At 38.9% G+C, this 12,941-nt stretch overlaps 1 protein-coding gene across 5 annotated transcripts in view; it reads left to right on the top strand.

The window, feature by feature from the left end:
* The window catches only part of bora (bora aurora kinase A activator), a 51,683-nt gene that overhangs the window by 25,886 nt on the left and 12,856 nt on the right, over positions 1-12,941 (top strand). For 4 of the 5 annotated variants that reach the window (XM_069890579.1, XM_069890578.1, XM_069890581.1 and 1 more), the window contains 4 exons: positions 2,380-2,436; positions 7,760-7,804; positions 8,319-8,536; positions 9,594-9,747. In XM_069890579.1, coding sequence (XP_069746680.1) covers positions 2,380-2,436; positions 7,760-7,804; positions 8,319-8,536; positions 9,594-9,747 — 474 coding nt within the window. The remainder of the gene's footprint in view (positions 1-2,379; positions 2,437-7,759; positions 7,805-8,318; positions 8,537-9,593; positions 9,748-12,941) is intronic. The other variant, XM_069890580.1, reaches the window with a different exon arrangement.

Here is a 12,941-nt window from a genome sequence, read left to right as displayed (position 1 = left end):
ATACAGAGCCAACCATTTTACAGATGATGCTGTCACCACCACCCTCCATCTAACCTTCACACCTGGAAAATAAGAACTTGTTTGTCCAAATGCTGTTTTTTGACTTCATTTTGGCATTCAACTTGATCATACTTCAGTTCCTGATAAGGAAGTTGAGCCTGCTGCCTCTCCAATTGGATTCTTGATTTCCTATTGGGGAGACTTCAAGCGGTCTGGATTAGTAACAGCACTTCCAAGACCATCACGTTGAGCACGGGTGCCCCCAGGGCTGCGTGCTTAGTCCATTACTATTCACTCTGTTGACCCATGACTGTGCAGCTAAATACAACTTGAACCACATCATCAAGTTTGCTGACAACATGGCCGTGGTTGTCCTTATTCGTAAGAATGAGGAGTCAGCGAGCAGAGATGAGGTGCAGTTGCTAACAGACTGGGGCAGAGCAAACAGCCTGTATCTGAATATTAATAAAGCAAAAGAGTTGGTTGTCGACTTCAGGGGGGCTGGGGGAACACGCTGTGGTGGCCATTGACTGCTTGACTATTGAGGTCATCAAGAGTATCAAGTTCCTTGGAGGGCACTTGGCAGAGAAACTCATCTGGACCTTTAACACCAGCTCCATAGCCAAGAAAGCCCAGCAGTGCCTCTACTTCCTGCAAAGGCTGAGGAAAATTGATCTCCCACCCTCTATCCTCACTACTTTCTACAGAGGAAGTATTGAGAGCATCCTGTGCAACTGTGGAAGCTGTACCGCCTCGGACTGCAAGACCCTGCAGAGGATAGTGAAGTCAGCGGAAAAGATCATTAGGGGCTCTCTTCTTACCATGAGGGACATCTGCAACACTCAATGCAGACAAGAAGCAATAAACATTGTGAAGGACTCCACACACCACTCATGTAAACTGTTCTCCCTTCTGCCATCTGGTAGGAGGAACCGTAGCACTCGGGTCCTTGCGTCCAGATTGGGCAACAGTTTTTTTTTTCCGCAAGCCATCAGGTTCCTGAATTCCCTGAACATTGGTGGATAGTGTACCGTGGGTTTTTACTGTATCCGTCTTAATATTTTAATATTTCAGTGTGTTTAACTTCTATTCTAACTGATATTTATGTAAATATGCTCTTGTCATCCTGGAGAAACACTAGCTCTTCTTTACCATACGAGCATGGTATGAACTATGACCCTGATGGAACTTGCATGCTCCAGCATATTACAACTCATTTGCTTGAAATGCCTAAGTGGTTGAGCCTTCAGTACATCCCCTGTAAGTGCAGCTGTGACATTCTCCCAAATTAATAACTCAGCACCTTTATTCATTTTTACTCCCTCTCTAACACATCCCAGGAATGTTTATCTGCTAGTTTATGAGGAACTAAAAATAGAAATAAACATGATTTGCTAATAGCTAGCAATCTTATCATCAAGAACAGACCAACCCATAAACCCAGGAATGTTTATCTGCTAGTCCTGTTCTTCTCACAGCCAAGCCTCCGTAATAGCCACAACTTCAAAGTTTTGTGGACTAATACATGCAGTTCATCTGCCTCACCCATAATACTCTTCACCATTGAAATAAAAACATTAACCCTTTCATTCCTGCCCTTCCACTCAGACAGTTGTCATAACATTTCTCATCCCTCAGCATTTGCACCTTTTGCCCTGCTGCTCTGGTTCCTGCACCCCTGCCACATTAGTTTAAAGCTGCCTAAGCAGCACGAGCTAAACATCCTGCTCAAATATTGGTTGCTCTCCAGTTCAGGTGCCACCTGTTCCTCTTGTATGTCCCATCAGTCCTGGAAGAGAGCTCAAAAATCCACATGTTTGAAGTTCTCCATCCTGCGTCTGTTTCTAAGCCACATATTGAATTGCACTGTCTTCCTATTTCTTGCTTCATTAGCATGTGACACAGGAAGCAATTCTGAGATTACACTGGGAGTTCTGCTTTTTAATTTTCTACCCAGCTCCCAAAATTAATTTTGCAGGTCGTCATCTCCCTTCCTGCCTTTGTCATTGACCATGTCCCCTGACTGATCATCCTTCCCTTTCAGAATGCCCTATGCTCACTCAGGGACAACCTTGACCCTGGTACCAGGAGGCAACACGCCATCCTGCAGTCTGGCTCACAGCTACAAAATTATAAAATAATTTGAAATTAAATTAACTGTTGAGCATTTCATGAAAGTGCTTAATATTCTTAGAAATTTTTGATAGTTGCATGAGAATACTGGATGCTTAAATAACATTCACCTTAAAGAAAATGGAAAAATTGTGTACTTCCTCTGTCTTAACATTTATGCCATGACGGTAAAACACAGAATGAATAATCTTGTTACAACCACTTTAACATAATTTATTTAATATTTTTGATTTTTCTTCCTTACAGTATCTTGTCAGACCTTGTTGTCATTGCCTGTGGACTTTGATCTAGAAAAGGTAATAGGTAAGTTTAAAAACAAGTGAACTGGTTATAACTGAGCTCGCTCTTCCAAGATTTGGAGTTTCAAAAAATGGGAAGAGATAAGCTTCTCTTTTTTGTTTGTCTGTTAATTTTAATTTTAACAAGTCTTTTAGATTTGGAAGCAAATTTGTAAATTGGTCTGTTCTTGATGATAAGATTGCTAGCTATTAGCAAATCATGTTTATTTCTATTTTTAGTTCCTCATAAGAACATTTGTCCCAGTGTGTTAGTTCTTCCATGAAGAAATAAATTTCCCTTTTAGCATCGAGGACTATTTTAAGATTATGATTATTTCTCATTATAAACAGTAACCCAATTTAGCTTCATTGCTTCCCTGCTTCAATACTCGACTCTTGTGTTCTTTCAACTAGCTGCTTGCACAACCTAATTGTCTCCTACCTGACTTGACAGCTGCTGTCACATTGAATTGGTACTTTCAAATGCTTTTGGAGCATTATACAAAATTGAGCTGACGACCACCTCCCCAAGGGCAGTTCAGGTGATTAAATGCTCACCTTCCCATTGATCCCTTCATTCCAATAAAATTAATAAATAAATGAATAGATGGACTTTGTATGAAGTAACATTGTTACTGATACATTTAATGGCATTTGAAGTAGAACTTTTTCTGTTTAATGAACAAACAGTGCAGGAAATGCACCAAATGTCAGTTGGCATCTTCTGAAAAATCCCTAAACTAGCACTGTTTCTCTTAGCACAGATGTTGCCTGATTTGCTGATTCTTTCCACCATTTTCTGGTTTTTTTTTTTAATTTTGTATTTCCAGCAATGGCAGTTGTTTTTTCTTGATTTTCATTTAGTTTATCAGTGGCAGAATTCATGATTTTTGTCATCAGGAGATGCTAAGTATTCCCATTGGGTAATGATGTCCTCGATTTATACCCAGCACAGTAAGAAAATAAACTTCTACAAGTGAGGATGTTATATGACTTCCTGTGCTATTGGTGTCCTTCTTTTTACGGTAAAGGTTGCGAACCTGTAAGATATTATTAAGAGGATTTTAGAGAGGGTATACTCATTGGTTCCCTTTCCTCCTGAAGGTCCATGACTTTCAGTTTACCAGCGCATTTTGATGCCATGTTCAGTCAAATGCTATCATGATGTCAAGAGCAATTGCTCTCAATTCTGGAGTTTCTCATTTGACCATGTGTGAACTGATATTGCAATGAACCCGAGAAATGAGTAGTTCTACTAAAACTCAAACTGAGTAGAAGAGAACAAATTATCGATAAATTCTGCTTCATGCCATTTTTCACAACTGTTTAATTTGTTTAATCAATGATTGAGAGTAAACTAAGTAATGAATCTGATTAGATTTGTTTTTTATAAGCCACATGTACCTGGGCAGTTTTGTACATGTCAAATGGATGCCAGTGTTGTAATTGTATCGAAGCAAATTGCGGGGGCGTGGCAAGATGGCGTAAGGAACAGACGTGCCTTCCAGTCCTCTCCTGACTCTAACTTATTGTTTTGTCTGTAAGTGCCCGTTAAAACTTTTTTTAAAAGTTTATAAATAGTATGAGGTGTTGAATTAATACCTAATGGTACATTTGTTAAAAAAAAATAAAAGGAAACATCAACAGATTGTTAAAAAATTATATTTTCCGAAATTATCTGAGCCTGCTTGTTTACAAAAAGCCACGACTCAGCGTGAAATGGATCCAGGAAAACAAGCGAAGAATTCGGCCTTGGAGCTCCGTTCTTATTCCGTAAGTCTTTCTGAAGGTCGTTTTTAGCTGCCTTTAGAACAAAGGGCTGGACGGATGCCAGTATTTCAAACAACGTCTACTGAGACTTTGATTCCACAAGAACAGCAGAATCCCACCATGTCTGGATCTACTGATGTTGATATACTTTTCAAGAGTCTTGAACATAAGATATTTTCTTCAATTATGTATTTAGGTGATTCTATGAATAATCTTACTTCTAAGATTAATGCATTGGTGGATGTCAATACTCAACAGATGGCTGATTTTGGAGCTTTTAAAGTTGAAACTATTGAAAGACTTGAGATGTGTGATCAAGGATTATCTGATGTACAAGATCAATTGCAAGATGTGAATAAAATAATTGAAACATTACAGATTCAGAATAAAAATTTAGCAAAAAAGGTTGATTATTTTTGGAGAACAAATCCAGACGGAATAATGTGAAAATTGTCGGCTTGCCAGAAGGCATAGAAGGGCCAGATCCAAGAAAATTTTTCACTGAATGGATTCCACAAGTGTTGGGATAAGATAAGTTTTCTGAAGATTTAATATTGGAACGGGCTCATAGAGCTTTGAGAAGGAGACCTTTTTCAAGACAGAATCCAAGACCTGTTCTGGTTCGCTGTTTAAATTACTGTGATAGAGAGACTATTTTACGTATGGCTATTAGAAATGCACAGCAAAACAAATCTCCTTTGATGGTTCAGAGTAATCGTGTTTTCTTCTATCCGGATTTGAGTCAGGAAATTATGTTTCAATGACGTGAATATAATTCTGTGAAAGAATTATTGTGGAAAAAAGGATATAAGGCAACATTTAGATACCCTGCGGTACTGAAGATTTTTCAGGATGGATATCAACCAAAGTTCTTTGATAATCCTAAAGAAGCTATGGATTTTGCTCAGTCTTTACCAATTACGCAATTCCAGGAACGACGTAGTCCTCCACGGTCTCCAAAGAGGGCAGAGCTGCAAGAATGGAATTTGATTTCTGGAAGAAATGGAAGAAACGGTGGTCGCAATGGCAAAGGAAACTCATTTAATAGATAAGGAACATTTGAAACTCAAACGTGAATGGGTTGGGCACGTTTTTTATTTTTCGTTTAATTCTAAGGCAAAAGGTGTGGCAATTTTGGTACATAAGAATCTACCATTTTAGTTACAGAGTGAAGAGAAAAATCTTCCAAAGATTCACAAAAGAGTCTGGAAAAACAACCAACTGAAAAACCTCACAAAGATAAGCGTATACAGAGCCGTTGTCATACCCACACTCCTGTTCGGCTCCGAATCATGGGTCCTCTACCGGCACCACCTACGGCTCCTAGAACGCTTCCACCAGCGTTGTCTCCGCTCCATCCTCAACATCCATTGGAGCGCTCACACCCCTAACGTCGAGGTACTCGAGATGGCAGAGGTCGACAGCATCGAGTCCACGCTGCTGAAGATCCAGCTGCGCTGGATGGGTCACGTCTCCAGAATGGAGGACCATCGCCTTCCCAAGATCGTATTATATGGCGAGCTCTCCACTGGCCACCGTGACAGAGGTGCACCAAAGAAAAGGTACAAGGACTGCCTAAAGAAATCTCTTGGTGCCTGCCACATTGACCACCGCCAGTGGGCTGATAACGCCTCAAACCGTGCATCTTGGCGCCTCACAGTTTGGCGGGCAGCAGCCTCCTTTGAAGAAGACCGCAGAGCCCACCTCACTGACAAAAGGCAAAGGAGGAAAAACCCAACACCCAACCCCAACCAACCAATTTTCCCTTGCAACCGCTGCAATCGTGTCTGCCTGTCCCGCATCGGACTGGTCAGCCACAAACGAGCCTGCAGCTGACGTGGACTTTTTACCCCCTCCATAAATCTTCGTCCGCGAAGCCAAGCCAAAGAAGAAAGAAAAGAGAAGGAAAGAAAGAAAGAAGAGAAAAATGGTGGAAGATTATTAAAATGAAATTGTACAATCTTTAATGAAGGTATTCTGCGGTACTGAAGATTTTTTAGGATGGAAATTAGCCAAAATTCTTTGACAATCCTAAAGAGGTTATGGACTTTGCTTAGTCTCTACCAATCATGCAGTTTCAGGAATGATGTAGTCCTTCAAGGTCTCCAAAGAGAGTAGAGATGTAAGGTGGTATCCAGATTTTTAAAATAAATGGAAGCAATGGTGATCGAAGTGGTAACGTTGATTTAAAAAAATAAATCTTTTATCTCTTTTCTGAAAAGAGTTTAAATAGTTTAAATAATGATGATAGTTTAATGAAATGGGAGTTGGGAGAGGGAACTGGGTGGGCACTAGTTTCCAGAAGTCATCAGCTACCTGTGAGTTATCTCACACCCAATATTTTGGTGGAGTTACTGCTTTGGGTGGTTTAAACAGGAGGAGGTAGTTGTGACCGCCGACCTGTTTTTTTTTTCTTTTTAATTTTTGGGTTAAGAAGTGAAGGTTTTTTTTATTATTTTTTTTTTAATAAATATTTTTTTTTAACTCTTTGTTTTCTGATTGTAATTGAGAGGGAATCAGGGGATTTTTTTCTCTCTTTTTTTTCTCTTTTTTGGGGGGGGATTTTTTCTCTTTTTTCTTTCTTTTTTAAGAGAATGATGTCACAGAAGATAATAAGTCAAAAATTGAGGATGTTAAAATAGATGAAGAGGAAGATGAGGGGAAAGGTGATAAGAAGAGAAAGAAGAAAATTAAGTACAAATACATTGAGGGAGAAGAGTTTAATAAAATTAAGTTAATTTCGATAGAGAATTTTGAAGATGTTATAAATGAAGAATATGGAGAATTTTATAAGAGTTTGAACTTTTTTCTTTTTTTTCTTCTTTTTTTATATAAGGGGAGGGGAAGGGAATAAAAAGTTTATCTGATTGTTTTTCTAAGGGATGTTTTTGTTCTCTCGATAAATTATAAAGGAAACTTGGTATTAATGGAAATTCTGTATTTATGTATTATTAATTATGATTTTTTGTATAACAGATATGTGGTTGATATATGATTTTAATATTTGAACTTAGTTTTAAAGTGGATTTCATTTGTTAAATACATGTATTATGTTTGATTTAAATATATGTTTAAGGGTATTATTTTAGTATTGATATTTTTTTTGTTATTAGTTATTTTTTTTGTTAAGTTTTATCTTTTTTTGTAAGTGGGTTTTTTTTGTTTTATTTACAACATTGTGAATTAATTCTTCACTCTATTTTGGGGGGAGGGTTGAACTAATTTTAAATTAGATGATTAATGTTGTGTTATAATTATTGGGATTAATTTGTGTAGTTTAATGATGTAGTATTCTAATTTTTATTATCTTATTTTTTATTATTTCTTTAAATGTAATTTTTATTTTATTCATGTCATAAAATTTTAAATAAAGTTTAAAAAAAAAGAAGCAAATTGCAACAATGTCATAGTTTAATCTGTGTCTTGAGACTAACTCATCTTGTGAATATTGATAATAGAGGTGAATTTTTAAAATTAGTATGGCAAGTATGTGATTTCACTTGAAGAGAAATAGAGCAATTTAATTTTGATCAATAAAATGAAGAACATTGAGAAATGTATCATTTATGCCTTTACAGCTTCAGTGATCGGGCCTGGACCTTGGTTCAAATCCCATGCTGTCTGTAAGGAGTTTGTATGTTCTTCCCGTGTTTGCAATGGTTTTCTTCGAAGGCTCCTGTTTCCTCCCACCCTTCAAAAACATACCAGGGTGTAGGTTAACGGGGTATAAATTTGGCGGCACGGACTTGTAGGGCCGAATTGGTCTGTACAGTGCTGTATGTCTAAAGTAATTTTTTTTTTAAATACAATTTTGTTTGATTGATCATTATTCCATTTTAAAAAAGAAGCTAGTTTCTGAAATTTCCTCCTGGAAAATCAGGTTTGATGCAAATTACTTGAAATGTTTCCCAGAACTAAGTCCATTCTGAAATCTTATCATGCTGTTTGTAATGGAGTATCCATAGAATCCACCTACATGCTTCCTGTAATTGATGTCAATAGAAGTGTTTGTGAGTGAGCTAAGTCCCATATCATATCTCCATAGCCTTAAAAATCACACTTGATCACAATTGCTTTTCTTTAACTTCATCATATATCCTAATAATGTTAACAGAAGTTCATTTTGTCTGTGTGCAGGTGAATACTATAAGTCAGAAGAGCCCGCTGACCAGTCACATGAAAGTTTGAGTGCCTCTTCACTTCGGAGGAAACTATTTATCGATGGTGAAAGAAGTTATTGTGATAGCTCTAACCTTACTTCTCCAGAACATAGTTCTGAAGCTGGTAATATCCATATGCATTCTTTGCAGTCTTCTCCTGTTCTGTGTAACAGCACCATAAAGACTTCTAGTTCTGTAAGTACTCTATTTAACTTCCAATGTTATTTATGAGACCCAGACTGAAGATTATATATACACACACACACACACACACTGCAGATTAGTAAGTTGTGGCTCACCAATTTGAGCTCACTACAATGGTTTTGACTTTCACTTGACATCCAGGAACACAGCTAATTTAAATGCTTTATCACATGGAAGAAGTACTGTGATTAAACATGGATTAATTACAACATTTATTCTTGCTAGCAACTTGAAAAAAAACAGCATTGGTCATGTTGCCAACCTCAATCAGAGACATGACAGAGTACGTGGAGAAAGGATATAACTAACTGCATGGATAACAAAACTAAATATAGTTTAATGATTTATATAATATTTGTCTTGTATTAGATCCTGGTACATTTTTATTAGGGAATATGCAATCATTAATTGATTTGGGCCTACAAGATTATCAGATTTCTTTTATCTATTTAGCTTTAGCTGTGGCCAAGAAATGTATAGCTCTTACTGGAAAGATAGAAATATATTAACTTTAGATAGGTGGTATTTGGAGATGAAGTTCTGTTTGACTTTGGAAAGGATATCTTTTTCAATTCATTCTTTTTATAGGTTGAAGTGGACTCCATTTGCTAAATATATGCATTTAAGTTTGATTTAAATATGTTTTTAAGTTTGATATTTTAGTATTGATAATTTTTTTTCTCTTTTTGTTGTTGGTATCTTTATTTGTTATGTTTTATCTTTTTTTGTGTAAGGGTTTTTTTTATAATTATTGTTCATTTTATTAACTCTTCACTCACTCTTTATTTTGGGGGGGTGGGGTTAGACTAACTTTAAGCTGGGTCATTAATGTTGTGTACTAATTTGGGGAGGGGGTTTAGTTTATTTAGTCTGCCGACGTAGTACGTTTAATCTTTTTTACTGTAACTTTCTATTTTATTCATGTTATAAAATCTTAAATAAAGTTTTTAAAAAAAAGCATCATCTCACAAAAGCAGACGATAAACAAATAAATATTTAAATGGCGCACACTACTATACTGTAACTAATCCACCTGTGTCAATTTTAGGGGCAATTTTCATCAAGTCCCATCCAAGGTGCAGGAAGGGGGTGCAGTTTCGGGAGCAGTACAAGCCCTACGTTTCCAGAGAAGGCTTCTCCAAATCCTGCATCGCCATCTTTGTCTCCGATTGGACTCCATTTTGACAAAATACCAGTTTCAGGTTTGAACTTAACATTATGTAGAACTTAAAAGTGGTGGACAATTCTTTTTTTAATGCATAGAATCATTTCTAAGTGTAGAAATTAGAAATGTGTTCGTGAATACTCTTTCCCCTCATCACCTGCAAAGTATATTCATTAACAATTGTTGTATTTTGAGGTAGCAAAGTCATTCTTGTTGCTTGGTGTTTTTTTAACTGTGCGTGTATATATAAAGTAGTTTATCCTAATTTATCGTGAATCTGTCCAGATGGTTAAACTGACTGGAGAAATCTATGAAAGGCTTGTGCCTTCAAGTTTAACATTAAGATGTTAGTCAATTCAGACACTCGGCTATTACAATTGACTGTAAATATAGCATTTACTGTATATTCTTGCTCTTTTGGAGGGACAACCGCATTTTGTAGAAGCCCACCACTACCGCTGCAGAGAAAGAATCAACTACCGACACCAGGGTGACGCTTCGGAAGAGTTTTATTAGCGAGATATCTTGGAGAGCATGCCCAGCCTGAGCTTGCTCTGCTCACAGCCAGTTTTAACAGAGTTTATATACAATAAATGTGGGCTTCCTGTTCCGGTCAACCTGACAATAGTTTATCATTGTCAACATTTGGCAATAATTTAACCATTGTTTCACAGAATTCCAAAGCTTATCATGTCTGCAGATAAGTGTGTCTGCAGATAAATCACAACCTTGAGGTTCCCTGCCTCCACTTAAGCAATATGCAACTGACTCTTGCATGTTCTTGTAAGCAACTTATGGGTGAACCCTTAACCCTTTGAGTTCAGATATTCCTCCACAGTTCCCTCCTTGTTGATCGAGAGATCAACATCCCATATCTAACTCCACTAAATAAATGTGTCCTTTTCTCCTTCTCCCCCTTGTAGCACTTTCAGTCACCTTTAACAACTTATACTGTACCTTTCTTTCAGTCTTCTCTACCTGCCATATCAGCTGCTTAAGTCTTATCCATAGGCATATAATCAGGAGTAACTACTAACAGTAAATACTGACAATTGGGTGCAATGTTAGCTTTAGGGGACCATCCCTTCAAAATATTCCACCAATGATGGGCGGAGAGCTGAGTGACCCGGTCTGCGACCCGGATCAACTGGCTCTCCTTGTAAATTAAATCCACTCGGGCTTAACTTATGGTTCATCCTAATTTGGTCATTTTCATTAATCAGTTTATCCAAATGGGTATAGTTAATAAGGGAATTGAGGAGTTGCTGGCAGTGTACAATGCGATAATCTTCTACCTGCCTCCAGGTTCCCAATACAATCCACCCCTTGGAGGTCACACCACTCGCCATTCATGAGACAATCAATAACTATGAATGTTACAAGTCAAAACATGTAAAAAAAAACAATACTGATCAAGTGGGTCAATATATTCACGTGCTGTCCGAATGCTGGACAAGGCACAAAGTCAAATTCAATGACAACACCTCACCAGTCCCCGCACCCCTGATCAAACAGGGTTATTGTGTTACCAATGGGGCAGGGTGCTGTGGGAGCTGCTCCCCAGTGTCAGAGGGGAGGATAGAAAAAGGAATTTATTTGGTCACCAACTCCTATGCTGGGTTCTCTGGCTTAGCTGGCAAATGTGAGCACCCTTACCCACGTCTGCGAGCAGGCAGTGCAAGGTCATCCATCAGGTGCCAGAGCCCTTTCTTGGCTTGCGCATCCCGCGCCTTGGCCTCATGCTTGGGCACTCCTCAGGCACAGACCCCAGGTGCCTGTCACCGTGCTACCCCATGGTGAGGCAGCGGGCAGGCCAGCAGGTCTACATCCGGGATGTACCTGGGGCGTCAGCTTTTCTGGGCTGACATTTGACACCAGGACGTCATTCCTGCTCACGTTCTCTTTCAACGGGGGCCCCAAGTGCCTGCGTTGGATCCCTGTAACGATAGCCAGGAGGAGTCAGGACAGAAAATTAGCCAATTTAGCGTTTTTAAATAAAGGCTCCCACAGCCCCCACCCCATGAGGTGTTTTTCTGTTAATGGGTGTTTCTGGGGTGATGCCGTCATTGCAAAACAAAATACATATGATGTTTCCTACCATGGTCTGATCATTGACTGGTCAGCTCACAAACTGTAACTTTACATCCACACTGCGATTATGTATCTATAAATTTCAGTTTCTCTGAGGGTACTTAGAGACATTATGCATTGTAAAAACCACAACAAAACATGCAATTTTTAAAAAGTTGAAGGCTTGACAAGATAGAATGTCCAGTGATGGTTTCCAGAGCAACAGCTGTTCTCTTGCTGATTTTTTTTCGTAATGCATGACAAACTGTCTTGTTGGTCAGTCGTCAGTTCGGTGTCACTGTACAGGTGCTTGCAAATTCATAAACAACCCTGAGGAAAGTGTTGGCTGATGTCAAATGGGTTGTAGCGAGTGGCGGCACCAGGCAGAGATTTTCTCCAGAAGACTAGCAGGTCTCTGCGCCCTTGGATCTTCTGCTGGAGATTCCATTCAGCACCTGCCTTACTGGCTGAGATCTGTAATTTAAAAGGAACACCTGCCTGGCAGGGGGAAAGCGGCAGTGCTTGTTCAACAGCTTGCTTTGCTGTGTCAAAAGCAGCCTGTTGTTCTGGTCCCCATAGGAATGTGGCTTTCCTATGGGAGACCCTATAGGGTGGTTCAAAGAGCTTGGTAAGGTGGGGTAGGTTCTGCTGTCACTAACTTAGGAGGCCCACAAGGCTCTGGGAGTCTGTTTTATTTGAGGGGATGGCAAAATTCAAAGTTTCATTTTTTGACTGTCTCAGAAATATCTCTGGCCTGAGCACCATTGGATCCCTCATTATCTCGGTCAGGGCTACCACTATCTTTCCCGTAAAATGTGTCCCTCTATCACTATTTATCCCTCTGGGAATCCCGTAGCGGGAAATCAATTCCTTCATCAGGATTTTGGCCACTGTCTGGGCATCATCTCTCCTTGTCGGGTAGGCTTCTATCCATCGGGTAAACACATCCACTATAACCAGCAAGTATTTGTACCCTTCACAAGGGGGCATATGGGCAAAGTCAATCTGCAAGTTCTCAAAGGGGGCCTGAGCAGAGGACAATCGATCAAATTTGGCAGGTGAGCGTCCTCGATTCTTCTGCTGACAGATTAGACAATTCCTCACTTGTCTTTCTATGTTTGTAGAAATTCCAGGGGCAAACCATACCTCCTTTATATTATG

Source organism: Narcine bancroftii, chromosome 7 (genome assembly GCF_036971445.1).
Source record: "Narcine bancroftii isolate sNarBan1 chromosome 7, sNarBan1.hap1, whole genome shotgun sequence".
Classification (NCBI taxonomy): Eukaryota; Metazoa; Chordata; class Chondrichthyes; order Torpediniformes; family Narcinidae; genus Narcine; species Narcine bancroftii.
This window is presented reverse-complemented; position numbering and strand designations above follow the sequence as displayed.